Source organism: Nuphar pumila, chromosome 7 (assembly GCF_984573655.1).
Source record: "Nuphar pumila chromosome 7, dmNupPumi1.hap1.1, whole genome shotgun sequence".
Classification (NCBI taxonomy): domain Eukaryota; kingdom Viridiplantae; phylum Streptophyta; class Magnoliopsida; order Nymphaeales; family Nymphaeaceae; genus Nuphar; species Nuphar pumila.
In genome coordinates this window covers 105060421-105079953 of record NC_143255.1, presented here as the reverse complement: position 1 = coordinate 105079953, position 19533 = coordinate 105060421, and the positions used below count along the sequence as shown (strand labels likewise).

At 38.1% G+C, this 19533-nt stretch overlaps 2 protein-coding genes across 4 annotated transcripts in view; both read left to right on the top strand.

The window, feature by feature from the left end:
• Positions 1-1714, top strand: part of LOC149832757 (protein XAP5 CIRCADIAN TIMEKEEPER-like) — a 42778-nt gene extending 41064 nt beyond the window's left edge. For both annotated transcript variants that reach the window (XM_090014691.1, XM_090014692.1), the window contains exons 10-12: positions 918-983; positions 1058-1132; positions 1381-1714. In XM_090014691.1, the coding sequence (XP_089870817.1) occupies positions 918-983; positions 1058-1132; positions 1381-1431 (192 nt within the window). In that variant the 3' untranslated portion in view covers positions 1432-1714. The remainder of the gene's footprint in view (positions 1-917; positions 984-1057; positions 1133-1380) is intronic.
• A 6098-nt stretch (positions 1715-7812) lies between these two features.
• LOC149832756 (translocon-associated protein subunit alpha-like) lies at positions 7813-19086 on the top strand. Of its 2 annotated transcripts, XR_016433366.1 has the most exons (9): positions 7813-7958; positions 8719-8880; positions 8972-9022; positions 9161-9249; positions 9766-9843; positions 9982-10185; positions 14287-14358; positions 15502-15617; positions 18983-19086. XR_016433366.1 is itself a non-coding variant. In XM_090014689.1 (8 exons), the coding sequence occupies exons 1-8, from the start codon at positions 7883-7885 to the stop codon at positions 15547-15549; spliced, it is 780 nt and encodes a 259-aa protein (XP_089870815.1). In that variant the 5' UTR covers positions 7813-7882; the 3' UTR covers positions 15550-15963. The 2 variants fall into 2 exon arrangements, 1 of the variants encoding a protein (XP_089870815.1); XM_090014689.1 differs by lacking the exon at positions 18983-19086 and having other exon boundaries at positions 15502-15963.
• The last annotated feature ends 447 nt before the right edge of the window (positions 19087-19533 follow it).

Genomic DNA, 19533 nt, shown 5'->3' with positions numbered 1-19533 from the left:
ATCTTTCAATGGTTACTCTTCAAAAGACCAAGAATACAACCTTGCTCTGATACCATGTAACGAAGTATGCAGAATTACAAAGATAAGGTGCAAAAGCACCAAACAAGTCCAATAGTAGACAACAATAGGCACAAAAGTGCATAAACAAGAAGTCCACGATTGGACAATACAAAAGAGCCTACAAAATGCAATACCAACAAGGAAAAGAATAAAAATATTATTAATGAGGTGCTTGAAAAGCAATGATAGAAATAAGGGGAACACACCCTTATTTATATACATTACAAGAAAGAGGCCTTTGGGAGCTCTCCTCATAGCCGTTGGGGTCCCAACGACTATATGAGTGGGTACCCAAATGACAATGAAAAGAAAAAAAATAATCTAGAAGAAAAATAAGAGAAACTAGAATATAGTTGTTTATAAAACAACTATAATTACATGTGAAAAGACAAAAATGCCCATATCGGGCAAACTAATACAAAACAGATTTTATATATATATATATATATTAACAGTTAGACATGTCATTAGGTTTGAGAATGGGAATTGTGAACATGAAGGGGTGTGGATCAATTGATCTTGGAGGATTTTAAACTTTTAATATCATTTCAAAAATATTGCCTTTGATAAACTTTGTTCCTCTTGTGCCTCAAGCCCATGACTTCACACTTCGGCAGATGGAGCTGGTGTTCATGCAATGCATATCATGTTGAGAATTTATTTTCTGCTTCTGAATGATTTGCTTGTTCAATATCATGATGCATCTCTCTCTCTCTCTCTCTCTCTCACACACACACACACACACACACACACACACACGAGTGCACTCATTCTATCACATAGTGGTCTTCTATAGCACGAGCACATCCATTCTACTACATAATGATCTATAAATTGTTAACCCGTGCCTTCTACAGCTTTTCCACTTTGATGTTCATGAAGATGTTAGAACAATCGCTGATGCTACCATAGAGAAGGATGAGGTTTGTCCTCTATCCTACAATTGCTGCACTTCCTCTTTGTGCTCTCAGGTTCTCATTTTAAGTGCATTCAACAGTCTCATGCAGGGAAAGTGGTGGAGAGGCACTGGTATGAGAAGAACAAACATATTTTTCCTGCTTCAAGATGGGAGGTATATCCACAATTGCGTAATTTGCTTTTTCATTGAATTTAAAATGCAAGAGGGAGCAGAAGATATGTATAATTGTGAGACTTTCAGGAAAAAGGCCAAAAGAAACAGAAAAAAATCATGAAACGACTAGTTTACAAATTTGATTAACTTGCATATTTAGAATTGTTTCTGTCTATGGGGAGCTTGTGAGAATAGTTTGTCATGGTTCTGATATTGTATGTTTGTCTATGCTATTTTTATGGTTGCAGATATATGATCCAACGAAGAAATGGGAACGTTATACCATCCACGGGGATTGACAGTGGTGTTTACCTCCATAGTTTCTGTTCTAGCTTGCATGATGATGATCTTTCCTGTAGCTTGCGTGATCTCTTCTCTTTGCACTTTAGAATACCTAAACGGAACTAGTAACTATTAGCAGTGTGGATTCTCCTGCCTTGTAATAGAAAACGTGTCATTTACATTTTTTCTTTTAAATTATTGAGACTTCAGATTTTGGGTGAAATCTTTGGTACCATCGAGGGCAGTTCGTAGTTGCAGCTATTATTTAGACAATCACACCTTTTAGATGCGTTTGTCATGGTATTGTTAGAAAGAAACATGTTCTGTCTAATCGTTTTTTATGTGATTTTTATTTTTGTTGAAAATTTGTGGTCCATTTTAAGCCATTATTTTTTACACTTTCCTCGGAAAACTTGGCCGCTCATCAAAACCTCTTGTTCTAAATGCATGCTTTTCTTAGGGGGAGCTTGTTACACCCCCACCCAAGGGAAGCCACCTTCCCTTAAAAAGGGATTTCCAGGAAGGAAAGTGCTTTCCCATGAGAGAGGGGGTGTGGGGGGTTTGTCGAGCCTCATTTTGATGGTACCCGTAGAACCCACACTTTAGTGTGTACACCTGATCCGCCATCCTTCTTCTGTTGGGCCCCACAGCTGGCAGGCTGTGTCTCACTCATGGATGATGGGCGGTCAGCTGCAGCGACACACTCAACATGTGCAATGTGATTGCACCTTATCCGCCGTCCTCCCCCATGTTGGTTCAATAAATAAGTAGGAGGGACCTTTTTTCATTTATTGTGTGCCCTACCACATATTTTTCATGAAGACATTTGTTTCACTGCACAAGAAAGAGCATGAAACAAACGCCTCTTAAGAAAGCAGTACCTGCTATCCGGTCAGTCGTCTCTCCCACATATTCACGCAAAATTATATTTTTGGAAAGAATATTCAATGCAAACGTTAGAAATGAGATCTATTAAAGCGAAGGGTACTTCAGCCGGTACCGACGCTTAGGGCCATTTAAAATAATTGTTCTCACCTTTCGCTGTTTGGTAGGTCTAAGGTGTTTCTGCAGTTTTGTAAGCGGACGTATATATATGATATGTTGGGAGACCTGATTAGCATTGTGGAAAATAATTAAAATGTATCATTTTTGTAGAGAGTAAACATTGCAATTCACGAACTTGGTCAAGTTTTGGGTAACACCAAAGTTTTCTAATACCCTAAAAGAAAACACCAAAGGTATCTAAGAGTTAGCCTGAGTGGGGGTTCAGCAACCTGGAGCTAATTTTTGGAGATTGGGTTCGTGCTGAGCGAGTGTGGGTGGCATTTGAGCGTGCCACGACACTCTGGTTGGGTACAATATTGCTGGAATCTGTTTCGGATCTGAATCTATTTTGAAAATGATTAACCATATCAAATTGGAACTGGTCAATTTTTTACTATCAGATGGGATGTGCGTTCAATCCCTTTCATTTTCGATAATTATTAGTGGATAAGCTAGTAAGCAATTTTTTTAGTGATTGTAATACAAGGTAAGGTGATCCAATGTCATTATATTATTTTTGCTAGTGATGGAGGGACTATCCAGACGTTGGTTTGAAGCTGAAAGGGAGGGAATTATCTGTCCAGTGGATGTCTGTGGAAGTAAATGGCATCATTCCTGTCCCAAGGGGGGTTGGCTTAGTGATGTGGGGGCCTTGGCTGCTAGACAGGCCGTCAAGGTTTGATTCCCATGGGCGTCACCCCTCTGCTCCAGCCTGACACCTGGCATAATCACTGGAGGCGGGGATCTTAGCCCTGGAGTTTTACACCACCGGCATGGTGACTGTAGGTAAGACAGGCTGAGCCATTGCAACCAAGTCTTCGTGTCAGGTGCCGTTTCTTTGGGTTATAATTTTTTTTTTTTTTTTGGCATCTTTCCTTCTTTGTGGATGTCGCATTATTCTTTCTTCTTGATCATTGTGATTATATTACCAACTTCATTAGAATCATGCAGGATTTCTAAATTTCATCCAGCCTCACGATCAATAAGGTTAAGACTGTGATGAACCTGTTTCATTTGTCCTCTCATAGGGTCCAGGAAATTCAAAGATTGACCGGGTGGTCTCTTGCTCATCTCCCTACGATTTCCGTTGTTCAAAGGCTCCTTGCGTAAATCAATGTGTGAGCCCATCGTTGTAAAATCATATCCATGGCTGGTCGTGTGACATTTATTAGATCTGTTTTAATCTCTTTTCATCTTTATTGGATGCAAGCATTTTCGTATTCCAGTTTTTGTTATAAAGCAGATGGAATCTATTACGAGAGAATTCCTCTAGTTTGATTCAAATCAAAAGAGGAATTGTCATTTGTCAGATTGGCAACAAGTATGCAAGACATTGAAGTAAGTAAGTTTGGGGATTAAAGCCTATGATTAAGATAGCATGGATAGTGGCAACTAAACCTAATAACCCTTGGGTGAAATTGGTAACTAAATATTTGAGAAAGGAATCTCTATGGTGCAGGGCCTTCATGTATTGCATTTATGGAAAGGTGTGAGAGCAGGTGTTGCTGAGTTGTTAGCGGGAGTTAAGTGGCAAATAGGTTCGGGTGACCAGATCGGGTTCTGGTTTGATCCTCGGTGCTCAAGCAGTCCTTTAATTAGCCACCTTCTGCAAAATACCCATTAGGTAATGTGTGATGCTTTGCGTTACATCACTCTCAGACAAATGCTACATGCAGTCTATGCAGATATTCATCCACAATGTCAGGTTCGTGACTTAATTCTTGGAGTCTTAGAGTATATATCCTCTACTTTTGTGCAGCAGTGTTGGAGCTCGCTAATGGAGGATAAGTTACTATGGTATCATTCAAGGGGTTTCTCCTTCAACGAGGCGTGGGAAATGGTTCGTGAGACTCGGTACGGTACTCTCATCGAATGTTCAGTATGATATGGTGTACGAGTTTCTTTCCTAGGGCAGCTCTAACCCTTCGTTTCGTGATTCAAATGAAAATCCTCAAGATAAGCATAAGCAGCTTGGAATTTCTATGTTGAATAGATGTGTTCTTTGTATGAATTACGAGGAGTCACTGGATCACATCTTCATGTAATTGGGTAAAACCTATTTGAGCCTGCGTGGTAACGCTCCTTGGGAGAAAATGGAAACCCAGGGCACGTTTGGAAGTGAGAAAGATGTAGTAAAAGTGATAGAAAATCCCTATGGCTTTTGGGACCCTTTCAAAGACTTTTTGGCTGAAAGAGTTTTTCCTAAAAAGTACACTTTTTTGATAGGAAAAGTTCCTCCATGGGGTGGAGAAATATTTTCAGAAAATTTTTGTAGGCCCTCTCTGTATCTCACCACCACCACCATCACCATCACCCAGTACCTACCGAAAAACCGCATTTCTCACGATTTTTTACCATCCATCACCACTATCACTACCACCTACCATCACCCACTTCTCAGAAAATCACACTGGAAAAGCTCCACCACCACTAGCATCAATCTCACCACCACCACCACCACCTACCATTACCCACCTCCTGAAAAACCACCTTCACCACCATCTATCACCATCCATCTACCTAAAAGTGGTGCCGAAGAAGCTCCACCACCACCACCACGATGATTTTTCACCACCACCACCACCCACCTTCTAAAAAAACATGCCGAAGAAGTTCCACCATCACCCACCTCTCAAAAAACCACGCCAGAGAAGCTCCATCACTAACCCCTCCTCCTCTCTCATTTTTTTAAGTTTTTTATTTTATTTTTCTTATGCTACACAAACAAGTAAAAAAATTCATTTTACTCATAGGCAAAAGTTTATTTTTCTATAAGAGTTTTTCTTGCTTTCAAACATGAACCGAATGTTCTGAGTTGAAGATGCTCTATTGTTGTGGTACTCAATTAAATTTATTGTTCGAGTTGAAGATGCTCTATTGTTGTGATACTCAATTAAATTTATGTCCAAGAAGAAGTTGCTTAACACTTTGCCTTTCAGATAAAGGTATGGAAAGTCTGGCGGGTAAGAAACTCCCTTTTTCTTTTGCGAGAATGATATTATTCAATCAAACATGAGTATTACAGGTTGTAAGGGTGCATGTTTTAGCGATTCTTTGTAGAGATGACGCTTGGAGATGTTAGAGTCTTGGACTCCACCAGAACCAGGATGGCTAAAGGTTAAGATTTACACGACTTACAATCGGAAATGGCACATATGATTTACAATTAGAAATTATATAGGCCATTTCATGAAGGCAAGATGCTTTTCAATGGAGGATTTTGAATGGTCAAGATAGTGCAGATGCTCCAAAGAACTCCATTACCAACAAAGGTGGTTATCGAGACTTGTTGAGCAAGATTCAAGCTGCGATGGAAGGAAGAGGACGTCCCATGTTGTGTACCTGATAGTTTTTGTATAATTTTCAGCGTGTTCATGCAAATAGAGTATATAAAGAGGGAAATATATAGAAACCTACAAATACAAAACTTACTAAATGAAACATGTTATTGAATTTTCATGTATATTTTAATGTTTTTTCAAAATTCTGACCGTACAGATGTGGTCTATATGTTTGTTTTTATAGGAACTTCTTGGAACATTTGAGTCTGATGCATAAATATGTTTTTATAAGGTTACAAAAATCAACATCCTACAATTTTTATAAATTTTTGAGGCTTCAAATACCATTTTTTCATCCAAAATGTATGATCAAGTGTCTATTTCTAGTAAATCAATAGTGTTGAACACATCTATGGGTCAAAATTTCAAAAAAAAAACACTGAAAATTCACTGTCACTTATCATTTAGTAGGTTTTGTATTTTGTAGGTTTTCATTTCTCATATAAAGATGTTCAATTTTTTGTTAGGACTTTAGCAAAGTTTGCTAAAGGGGGATCTAAAGGGGGATACATACCCCCCCTAATTGACACCTTATTGTGGAGTGATTTCTTTTTTGGCACATTTGGAAGTGAAAAAAGATGTAAGAAAAGTGATACAAAATGGAAAACTCATTTTTTGAAACTGCCACTAAAAACTACATTTTTTGAAATTATTTTGACTGATTGAGCTCGTTTGATGCCAGAGGCGTTTGACCATATATATATATATATATATATATATATATATATATATATATATATATATATATATATATATATATATATATATTTGTTACAATCATTTGCATGTACAAGGGATTTAACCATTTTTTTTAATATTTTACTTAAATCTGACCCCATTGATGTGATCTACTTACTCCATTTATCCTAGGCTAATATTTAAATCATCAGATTCCAACAAGGGAGCAGGTTTTCCTGGGTGATTGAAAGATCCGCATCTGTAAATGTATCAAATTTTTGTTATTCAAAAACATATTTTTTCATTGAAAAGAAAATGATCTAGGTGTCACTTCTCACTATATCAAGCACACTGAATCTGATCGAGTCAAAGCAACTTTCATCATCAAAACCCAGCTAGATTGCATATACAAACGATTGTAGCAAATATCTATCATTCATGTAGTTTGCACCTGCAATCTAATTGAGATCTCACAATGCAAGTCATTTGGTTGAATATGTGCTTAGCATGTTCACTTTGCTAAGGGATTGACTTTTTTGGATCATGCTTTTATGACAAAAATGAATGTTTTTTATTTTTTGAAAGACAAGCTCGGGTTAGGCTACCCCTATCAGTTATACAATTATACCATTGGGTTTTGAACCTGTAACATCCCAACACAAGGTGACGTGCACTAGCTGCTCCTACCAGACAAGCAGAGACTGATTCCATAAAATCTTGGGCTGGTCAGGTCAGGTCAGCCCGAATAGGTTATCCTGCATTCACATAATGGATCAATCTTGGATCCCATTTATCCTTTGGTATTTTTTAAATTTTCGCTGAAAAAACCTATACATTTATTAAAAAAATTGGAAAATGATGTGAATGTAAAATGCCTTGCAACCTGGCCTGGTCTTGTCCGAATTAAGGGTGGGCCGTAGGTTTTGTATTAGACCAAACCAGGCTCACTGTGTCTGGCTTGACCAGGCCCAGCCAGTCAACAGTCCGGTCAAGCTCGTCCAATGAACAGGTAGGGCCGGCCCTGCGAGCCCGTTGGTCAACCCCATTCCTACCAACAAAGAGGAAAGGAAATTTCTTGGAAAACGTGATCGTTGATCTACTCTCCTTATCTAGAAAACTTGAATAAGCTGGGAAATCGAATCGGTTACCACTAACACCAAAATCCAAACTGATCCTACTTTATTTCCAAAAATCAAAGCAATGCTCAGTCTCTAATCAAAGGGTACTATCGTCTTTACGGCAACTCTAAACCCTCCAAACTCAAGTCAAAAATTTCCCCTAAATTTTTTTAAAAAAATTGTGTACTTGAATGTGTGTGTGTGTGTGTGTGTGTGTGTTCTCCCACGCGCGTTACGGTGCATTAAAGGGTGAGGGTTTGGACAGAGCGGCGAGCGTCCCGAATCCGATGGCCTCCGATCGTCGTCGTCTCTGGGGTTTCCTCCTCGCGATCTTCCTCCTCTCTTCCGCTCTCCTCCTTCAAGGTAATCCTCCACCCCCCTCTCTCTCTCTCTCTCTCCATCGGGGAATTCTCCCGTTTTTTCCTTGATTTTTTGCTGGTTTCTTTCTTCCTTTGTGATTTCTCGTGGTTCGGATCGTGTTTTTTTCGGTCGAGCTTGAAAATCAGTAACGGAGGGGAAACTTTCGTGAGAAAATCTCGTTTTCGAACGGAGATGGCTGTGATTTTTCGGCGTATTTGATCGAATTGTGATCTTTCCCATCCGGAAGACCGCGATTTGTTCGGATCTGATTGTTGTTGTTATGGAGCTTCGTGCTCGATTTCGCGCTCAAATCTAAGGAAATAGCGGAGAGAAACCCTAAGGGTCTCGGTTCTGCTGTATATGGATCGAGTTTCGATATCTTTCCGTAGGAAACGCGTACTTTTAGGTTTGATCTGTGATTGTGGCAGTGGTTTTTTGTTACGGTGGCGATGCTTCTGGAGAATCTTGGTTTGGGTCAAACCAGGGTGTCAATTAGTAGATCCGAGAGATTATCCACAAATGCTAGTTTTCTCTCTGCATTTGTTGGTTTTTGTTACTGAAATTTCTCGTGAGTGTGATGATGTTCTCTTTGTTCCATTCGTCTCTGTGTGCATCTTTATGACGTGGTTTGGAAAGCGTTTCTGTCGCATGTTCTGGTTGGATCTTTTATATGAAAGTCGGAGTTGTCTTTTTGAACTTCATGTATGGAAGACTGCTTGTAATTCAGACAAGTTGTGGCGTTTACAAGAGCTCTTTTTCTTAGTTGCGAGGTGTCAAGAAGATACTGAAACGGACGGTAACGAAGTTGTGGAAGGAGGTGATCTTGGGATTGTTGGTGATGATATCCAGGACTTTTCTGAAGCTGTTTATGGTTCTGCTCCTGGAGTGGATACCATGTGCCTCTTCCCAAAGAATCCTGGGCGACGTGAGTCCTTTATTCTGATCTTTGAATTGTTGTTTTAAAAAATTTAAAGCTGAAATTCTCTAGCTTGCTAACATGATAATGCAAAATGCAGTCGTTCAAGCAGGGGAAGAGACTGAACTACTGGTTGGCTTGAATAATGGGGGTAATTGTGTTTATCATTCTTCATCCCACTTCTCCTCCATATTTTTTTTGTTGATTATCATTCGCCTTTTGTTTTTTTTTTCTGTTGTTTCTCTCGTTTCTGGTCAAACTGATGTCTGTTCTGTTGCAAAAATTACAGGTGAGGCACCTTTGAAGGTTCACGCAATAAGGGCTAGCCTTCATCTGCCCTTTGATCATAAACTATTTGTGCAAAACCTAACACTTCAGGTAAAAGTCAACATGGTAGAGATTTGTAAAATATTTTGGTAAAATACCTTGGATATATCATTCTGTAAAATTATAATATTGTTCAATTTTTCACATATTGAGTGTTTATGGCTGGCTATCCATCCACAGATGTGCATGTGCAAATGCTGCACACACATGCAGGTCATCATGGTCAAATGACCAAGGCAAGGTGATTGGCTGGAGTGGAAACATTTGCCAGCCACTTAAGTATTAGCTACTTTTCATAAACTTCTTGGGACAAACTCTTTGATATTGCATGGTTATTGAAGTAGTTTTTATCTTTTTTGGTTAATTGGGTCCGCAGTGCTTGCAAAATGACAGAAGCATTTTAGTGAGTTTAGCAGTATTATGCTTTACTTCTGAATCAAGGGAATGCATATCAATATTCCATCATGTGCCTGTTCCCGTTTTATTCCACTTTTTTTTTTTTGTTTTCTGTTTAGCCTTTTATTTTCAGAGAATTCTCTATGTATCTATGTTTTCCTATCATTTCAGGATTTTTTCAATGCAACAGTTCCACTGTCTGCTCAGGCTACATTTCCTTACATATTTGCTGTACACAAATACTTACAGGTATTCTACTTGCTGAAGAATTTTTTTAATAAATTTTTGAATTCAGATGACCAAAAAAAAAGAAAAAAAAATCTTTTTCTGCTACTGACCAATTCTAGTTGTGCATCGTGCGGAACCTGCCATCTTTTTGTCTTACAGCCTGGGGCATTTGATCTTGTGGGCACTGTTGTGTATGAGGTAGATGAGCAGCAATACAACAGTGTATTCTACAACGGTACCATTGAAGTTGTTGAGGCTGGTGGTTTTCTTAGTATTGAGTCTGTTTTCCTTGTTACACTTGGAATTGCCCTCACTGGACTATTGGGGCTGTGGATATATGGACAAATACAGAACTTGTCCAAGGTAATAAATGCATAATGTGCTTCCATGTTTACCCCTCCCATTCCCCCTTTGGTTTGCACATACTGATTAGATAACACATATGAACTGTTATAGTTTGCCTGACAGATCTGCTATTTCATGTGGTGGTCTTTGTATGATATTTTCATTTTTTTTTGTGTGGCTTTGATACATGCCTGCAGTAGCATATGTTACAGAAGAAAAAATGTTGTGCAGTTATTGATATTTCCTTATATGGTTTTACTCGATGTAGTTTCAGAGGAAGAACAGAGAACAAGGGGATACATGAGCAGTTGCATTACTGCACCTTCCCTTCTAAACAGCTATAGCACATGAATGATTAAGCAACATTAGCAGAGAGATAACCCAATGTATTTGATGGATCTGTTGAAACGATTCCAACTCTTTCAAAGAGTCAACGAATTCAATTCCTACAAAGTCATTATGTTATACATTTTCTATCTTAGTCAAGTTTAATAAATTATAACCTTGAACCTATGGATAGGAGATGGTATGCATCATCATTAAAATAGCCTTAAATGGTGTGTCCTCCAAAACATGTGTTTAAGCCACGGATGCATGTAACATGTATCAGTCGGGCCCAAAATAAGATACATATCGTACAAAATTGTAATTTTTGAAAACAAAATTTTAAAATTCTAAAAAAATCTTAAAAAAATCATGACACATGAAACAATGATGAATTGCACAAAATACAACCAGAAAATCACATATGAAGCATTTATGTCCCTATGAGCTGCATAAGACATCATCAAACATCAACTATATCACAAGAACAATGCAAAATATTAAATATCTTGCAACTAAGAACGTGCCAAAAGACTCATACTTTCATATTACATAAACAAAAATATTATGGCAATAGTTGCACTTGATTTTCAATCGATTTTCACTCATTACTTGAGTCCCTCATTCCATGTTGGATCATCTGATATTATCTTTGTTGGATGAGTGTGGAGCCTGATTTCTACCTTGATATAAATCTTTAATTTTACTCATAGTAAAGATTTTTCACCTTATCCTACTTCCCTGAGTGAAAAAATGGTGGAAATAAACTTTTCTTTAGCAAAACGCAAAATCCCTCTCCTTTGTGTACGGATCGACCCCCAAATCACTCTCACGAGTCCTATGGTGCGTGGATACCTCTCTAATGGCTTCTACACAAATGAAGGAGTCTGCCCTCAAACGGTCTTCAAAACCCAAAACTGAAAAATTACGATTTGGCCATTTTTTAAGAGTGTTGACCCGTATCGTACGATACAGCTGCGATATGCACTTGTATCATGATACAAGTGCATATCTTATCAATATTCTAAATAGTTACAATATGTATCGTACGATACAATATGATACAGACAACCTTGGTTCAAGCATCATAGTAAGTACACATTACAATTGGCATGCTATATTCCCATGGCATGTAGCTACCCTATTACACTCATAACTGGGTTGGAAAATCCCAAACAAGCAGCAGTACAAACTCTTGCATGATTTAAAATCCACTCAAATCTAATGATTGCAGCTGAGACAGCAAGATGTAAGTAGTCTGTAGGAGCACAGTTGGCTGTTCATGCAATATCAGCCCTGACTATTATAAAATATTTAAGTGACAATCGTTATGGTGCCACTAGTGAGATTGTGGTGTCATTCTATAGATGGCACAGGCAACTGGCTGCATAGCAGTGACTACCAAGTCTAAACTAGTTTTGATTAAGAAAGGTTTCAAAACCTTAAAAGACTAATAGTGATGGATGTAAGAGACCATTTCTTTGGCTGGTCAATTAGCCGTGTGAAGCTAAGAGTGCACTCATTCCTTGCTGGAAATGTAAGCAGATTGAAATTCATATTGACTTGTATGTATACTAGTTAGCCTTTCTAAATTGTCACTCTGAGTTGGGTTAGATACCCTCAATCAGAGTCGAATCCAAATAATATAGCCCTTTATCAAATATAGCCTTTACATGTAAATGGATCAAATTTGACTAACCTATATGGCTTCATATTGAAAAATCACCTTTTGTTTACGACAATATTGCCTTTGTTTGGATATGGAATATATCCAATATCCATTTTGTTTCATGGTCATCCGTTTGCAATTCTATGATTTTGTCATCTATTTGCTCTATGCCATCTTCATCTGTACTTTGGTTTGATGATCATATAAGTTATAATTACTTAGAGATGAGTGTTCTCTATATCTTTGTATTAATTGGAATATCCAGTTGGCTTGTGGTAACTGCTGTTTGGCTGGCTTAGTGGATAAAAAATCTGAACGTTCTCTCGCCTCTGTAATTGGTCAATAATTCAATGATGAGAGTACTGTCTCATATGAACAGGTCCAATAGTGCCTGGTTATGTTATCAGTCAGTTTAAACAGTATTTTCAAATTTATCTTGTGAAAGAACATAGCTAGCTCACATGGGCCAAAATTTTTCTTATCTGCAGTGGTTTCCTTGTGCTTAAAATCTGTAGGCCATGATGCCATTGGACAAGCTTTGCCAGTGGCCCAGTGGAGTGGCCCCTGATCATCAGTCTTTTTAGGATTGAGATGGAATTTAAGTTTTTGAGAGCACATCTCATTGCTGGAATCAACCAGTTGCACCTAGTGCATGTTCTATGTTCATATTGGCTTTTCTTTTTAAAGGATATTTACTTCTCATTGGTGGTCTTTGTTGCTTCTCCTGTTTTCTAATGTTTTTTCTGGCTGTGAGGCATTGTGCAATAGCTTGGTTGGTGATGGCATATTACCTGACACGTGAATATTCTTAATTAGTTGGTAGGAACATGATGTTCCCTGCCAAATTTTGATGCGTGCTTGTATGAATGAGTTTTCTATTACCTTTGCCCATTTCCCATACTGCTGCTTCTTTAATTCATTGGTTGATCTCTGTCGTGGCAACTAGTGACACATGTTTGAATGCCATTGCCCCGTTTTTCAACTACCATTGTGATGGGTGTTGATGTGTATTGGGACCATTTCATTTGCCATATCAGCTTCAGTCTCACTGAAGCTGTTGTATCCTGGCTTGAATGGACCTCTATTATGATGAATATAATCATAGTAGAGGTAGATTTAGAAAAGACTTGCCATTTCACGTTTATTCTCTTCATTAAAACATCAATTTGGAACCATCCTTGCTTTAACACCTAATAGCTGACATTAACTCTCTCTCTCTCTCTCTCCATTCTAATGTGCATGAATGACTACTATTCATTTATATCCCACAATGCTTGTCATCCTTCAAAATCCTACTAAATTTGGTACCTCAAACTTTAGATAAGCCCATGTACCTTTTTGTTAGAAGTATTTGCTCATTTTTTCACATCATTAAAATGTTGCTATACACAATCTGATTATTAATGCTTCCTGATTGTTAAGTGACAAATGTAGGCTATGGTTAGAAAATTTCTGTATTTGTTGCATCTCACAGAAAAACTCCAAAAGCCACTGGTCTCTTTGATCTTGTTGGTATATAGGTCTATATATCTACTTGTTCCATTTATTTATAAACTCCAGAGCTTCTTTTATCTGTGTTGCAGTGGAACTTGCTTATATTGTATCTTGTTTGCACAATGCTACATATAATCATGGTTTTGAAGTAGGTTTCTAGGAGAGTTGGGTAATATGTATTAAAGGTTAGCAACTTTGAATTCAACAATGTTTGAGAAATCTGTGTTCTGGTAACTTCAGAAGGGCCAGTTTTTATCATCCATTACTACCATTACTTATATATCTGTATGCTCAAGATTCAAACCAAAGTGGCACCATATTAGAAAATTGTCTGATTATGTTGTGTTCATTAAGATGCTTATGTTCAGAGGCTATGGACCTTATCCTTTTAAGTATTTACAGTGTAAACGGAGGGTTATATTTATCTCTTCTTTGAGGAAAATTGAATGCTATACAAATATCAAATATGAAATTAAGGTTTTTAGCATTCCATATATGCCGTCTTGATCGTTGCACAAATTTACTTAGGTGCACTGACTTCCATTTTGCATTTTACCCAAGCGCATGCATGTTTGGGAAGTTTTCTGTTTTTTTGGTCAATGATGTTTATACTTTTTTGCTTGTCAATATAGAAAACCAAGAGGGTAACAAAGGTGGAGGTAGGAACTGGGACTACAGATGGTACAATGGACGAATGGTTGAAGGTACTCTCTCTCTCTCTCTCTCTCTCTCTCTCTCTCTCTCTCTCTCTCTCGTGAATGCATACTTTATCATCCATGTGCATTAATTCCAAAAGTTTGTAGCCTACGTGAATCAACTAGAATAATTTGTCTACCATCTTAGTTGGCTAACATTGAGGTGACCTCTTTGAATTGAATATCATTTAGCGAATCTGTGCAAGTCTGTTAAGGTTATAAGAAGCATGCTTATCCATATGCAAGTGAAAATTTTGGCTATTTAACCTCTGTATCAAATGCAACTATGCTATTGATTAAGACACCTAGCAGTTTTTCCTCTTGTGGATGAAATGTGTTTTTTGAGTTGAACACCCTCAAAGGGTAAGGTATTATGGTTCTGATACAAGTGACTCGTGTTCGTGATTTAGTTGACCACCAAATCTATGCAATGTGTTGGTTTTAGTGCAAGCATCAAACGAGTTGGCTAGTTGCTTATATGATAAGCCACCAACAGTAAAGAAAGATATGTTTTTGAGAGAAATCATGATGTTTGTAATAGAAGATATTGACTTGGGTGCCATCGTCCCCTCTACTCTCTCAAGTTGTGTATTTTGCTGGTTTTAAAATGAGCATTGATTAGGTCTGCTATTTGTGTGATAAGTCACCAGCATTAAAGAGAAATAATGATGTTTGTAATAACTTAAGGCCTTCACCTGGCTCCCATACAAGCTAGTCACCTTTTTTACTGTCTCAAGGGTTTGCCACATGTAAACCCTACTGAAAATGACCACTTTTATTGTTTTGATGCAAAATATCCACCTTCCTGCATGGCAATTTGCAATTGAACTGATGGTATTCCAGGTTAAAAGAAGTTGCACATTTCTTTCGTCATAGAAAGTTGAAGTCACGTTTTTATTTCTCACAAGTTCGAAACTAATGGGTGGCATCCCTTGCCGCAAAGTCGAAGCTGGGTGTACTCCCCGGTGGGGTAGGGGCGACCTCAAGGGTTTTACCAACCAGAGGCCAGCCAATGTGCGGTCGCTGATGGGTTTTTTTTTTCCCCTTGGACTATCCAAAAAAAAGTCACATTTTATTTCTTAGCAGCATTGCCACCTGACGCACAAAATCTTGTGGGGCATTAAAAGTTACCTCTTTTCTTTGTTTTCTCAGGGAACCTCCTTTGATCAGTCTCTGTCCAAGTCTAAGAAAAAGAAGTAAGAAGGCCGTTGGAGCATGAATGTGCAGGCCTCTAGTGTATCATGGTTGGATAGTTTCATTAACAGAAGGTATGAAAGCTGGCTATATATATTTCATGCGAGAAGCCTGTGCTTTTTGCAGCTCTGCTTGCTGTTGGTGATTCTGAGTTGACTTGTACTGCTGATAGACTCATATGAGGCCTCCTTTGGAATAGGTTACTTCAGGATATCTTATTGAAGACAATTTTGGTTAAGCTTTTTTAGATAGATTTTGCGTTTCATTGTCAGGGGAAAGTTAGAGCTCTCATTCTTTTAGCATATCAAAATCCTTTACTCAGTATATCTCCTTGAGATAAACACAATCTTGTTCAGGTATCCAAAATATGCCTTTCGGTTTGAGTTCACTTGAGAAAATTAATGCAGAACAGTTTTTCCCTTTCGACTTCTGCTTGGTTTTCATGTTTTATCTTTTCTGTGGAAAAAGTTGAAGATATTTTTGGTATGTTCAATCCTGCTCCTTGAAAGATAAAAGTCCAAAATAATTTTCATGTTCATCGTATATCGTCTATTAGTACTAGATAGTTTTCTGGAATATCAGTGCCTGTGATTTTGTTATTTGGGAAGCAGGTAGTCAGGGGATTTGGGCTTAAAAACCCTTTGGGAGTTGGTCAACTCGTTTTCATCCTTCACTTTGATCCATGTGATTTGGATGTTGCAAAAGGAATTTTTTTTTACTGAGGTCAAACTTCATATCAATAACGATTTACTTTTAATTTTTGTGTGGCTTTGTGAAAACAGTGGAATTGAGATTTTATTTTATTTTTCTTATAAGAGCCTTGTTTGGATTCGTGGAATTGTAGGGAATTTAATTTCAAGAATTGAATTCTTGGAATAAAATTCTCAGGATTCCAGTTACAATGTTTGGATTGCTTCGTTGATTTGGAATTGGAATTGGAATTTAATTCTTTTTTGTGTTCACTGCTGGGAAGCAGAATTTAATTCCGGTTTCAGCTTTGTATTGAAAGTTTGGAACCTCATTCCAACACAATTGCAACCTGGTCTGCCCTAGATAAGCGCTAAACTCTTTCTCTCTACATGATCTGAGTGTACTCAGCAAGATTCAACCTGTTTTCAATAAAGGGTAACTTTAACTAATTGCTCAAGAAGCATAATTACTTTGAAGGTATAAGATGGCGTACATCAGCCATCATATGCAAAAATCGAAATACAGCCAAACCTAGAAAGATATATGAAAATTATGCTACAGTATGAATTGTTCCATAATGAGATATGGAGTACGCTCATTTATGCATTCGTTTTTTTAGAAAAAAAATCAATTATGAATTCAGCTTCTTCGGGTCACAACACTAAATTTTCAATAAACTATTGAACAAAGTGATTAATCAGATACACCAAAAATTAGTCGTTTGACAATTGCAGGGTAGTCCCTCTCTCCATATTGCCATCTCGTTCAGAGAGGCATTCAGTACTTCACAGCTTGATGCAGCGTCTTGATAGACATCAAAATGAGTTCCTTTTTAGACTCCAGTCCTTTCGTGCCCAGGCTCCTGGTTTACATAACAACTCAACAAGCTGTTCGCATAGAACTTCTGATTGCCAGATGAAATCAGGGAAGGCACCAAATGTGAGAGTCTACCGACATTTTCAAAGGCAACATCCTGCCCAGTAAAAAAAAAACTGATGTAGTTCAGACTTCAGAGAAACATATTAAGAGGACAGAGACCTTTCTGCTAACAGAAATGAGCACAAACTTTGGGATGCTGCTAAATCGGTATATATACACAAATTGTTAAAATAAGTTTGTGTTTTCTCATTGACCAATAGCAAACGACGGGTCAATGAACAAGGAAGAGGGAGAAGAAGAGGAACATGTGATAAACAAGCTGAGCGGTTTTTTGGCCTCTGGCCACCACTATTCCTGTTCTCTCTCAGTTGGGTTTCCTTGTCCATAGGAAGATATAGGAGTGGGGAGGCCATGAAAGGTGGTTTTCTTTGTTTTTCCAAGAAAAAATAATGCAATTCTCAAGAATTGTATTCCCTAATTTAACAGAAGAATCACCTTCCCAAGAATTTGAGGGAAAAGGATTCCTATTCCTTCTACACAAAGTGAAATCGGGTTCCAATTCCATGAATCCAAACACACCAAGGAAACTTTCCCATTTAGTGCCCACGATGGCTCTGCTTTCCTAGTTAAGGACTTAAGGCCGATCGTTGGTTACTTGACATGGGATGAATGCTGTCTGGAACCCATGAGAGGCATCCCTTGCTGCAAGGTCAAAGCTGGGTGTATTTCTCCAGTGGATAGGAGGGACCAAAAGTAGTCCGTGACGAGATTCCCTTGACATACCCGGAAAACTCTCTCTCTCTCTCTCTCTCTGGCTACTACCAATTTGCCATCCCAACAAGCTGGGGGTTTCATGTCGATTATATTATTTGCCAATTATATATCGCTCATTTTGTTGTCATGGAAGGTAGAATACCACGGTTCATTGCTGCATGCTTCCTGGCTCATCCAATGGAAATGGAGAAATGAATCTGAACAAAAGCACCACGTAAGGCAGGGTGATCGTGGGGCTCCACACGGGGTTTTCCTCACTTGGCAAGGCTTCCTTGTCATTAAAAAAAAAACAAAAAATAATAATTAATAAATAAATCTGAACAAAAGCAGAACCATTGGTCTGCTTTAACGGTGTGCATTCTCTTGTGCAGTATTTTGATTTCTTGCCACTGAGCCTAGCCATTTGATTTCACCCTTCCCTCGGCCATATAAGACCGATGAGGCTGTGACATCACTGGCAACAGGCAGTGCCGCCGCTGGCTCCTGGCAAGAGAAAAAGGCAGCCATTTCCTTAGTACTGCTGTCAAGGCATCGACTTCGCTGTTAGACAAAAAACAGGACCATATATAACTATTCCGTTGACAGCCATGATTCTTAATTAATTTAATTTTTTAACGGCGATTATTTATTTATGAGGATGCATAATAACTGGTGCAAAGTGACGTGTCATTCTATTTTAGTTTTATTGGATGGGCTAAATCTCTTATATAGATTTTCTTGTCTTTTTGTAAGGCCGAGAGCAAGCTCTATGTCACCATCTTCCTCATTGGAGTAGCATTTTAGCTTAAATCATCCGTACTCTTCATAATCTGAATTTTTCCTCACACAAGTCAATGCCAAAACCCTGAAGTTACTCTGTTTGGAAGCCAAAATGGGAGGTGTAAGTTGGCAGCCCCTACACCACATTTCAACACCATTCACAAAACGATGATTTTGGCAACTCCATCCTCAACACCACATTCTAGCAAAACCATATTTTGGCAACACATGGAAAGGGTGTTTTCATCTCATTGCAAGGCTCCCAAACAGAGCCTTAATGTCTTGACGCCATGAAATTTTTACACTATTTCTTGTTTTCCTTTTTGAACTTGTGCAGCTCCAAGTGACCTCCATCCTTCTTACAGTAACTTGACAAGCTCTTCAAGAATGCAAGTTTATGCGCCTGAGAGAAGAATCACAGGGAAATTGATGCTAATCTCGTCATAAATAAGTATGAGCTACATCATTTAGTTGAAAAATGGGTTCAAAGGTTTAATGCTTTAATGGGAACCCTGATAGTGTGTTGACTATCACAAATACATGTCTAACACGTTATTCTCTGAAAACATGTTGGCTATCTCAATCCAAATCAGTGGAGCTTTCAGTTTGCACGCAAGCATAATTATATGCGTGTAATTTATAGACGACATTGTAAACACAAATTCCTTTCCGTTTTATTTTGGTGAACATGTAAAAATAAAGTCGCACTTGGAAAAAGAGCAATCATAAAATTTTGTGGCTAACTTTTATGCTATGTAATTCAATTATGCATGCATGAAGCTCACGCTTCATTATACCTTGAGCCTTTTTTTTCACAACGACCATAGCAGTAACAGAGGAAGGATAAATAAGCAACACACAAGACATAAACATGAGATACATTTTGCC

What these genes read in the sequence shown, in the direction of transcription:
- LOC149832756 (XM_090014689.1), top strand. Translation starts at nt 7,883, where the DNA reads ATGGCCTCCGATCGTCGTCGTCTCTGGGGTTTCCTCCTCGCGATCTTC. An exon ending in TGCAAAACCTAACACTTCAG is followed by an intron (nt 9,250 to 9,765) that starts GTAAAAGTCAAC and finishes CTATCATTTCAG; the next exon opens with GATTTTTTCAATGCAACAGT. An exon ending in CTGTACACAAATACTTACAG is followed by an intron (nt 9,844 to 9,981) that starts GTATTCTACTTG and finishes TTTGTCTTACAG; the next exon opens with CCTGGGGCATTTGATCTTGT.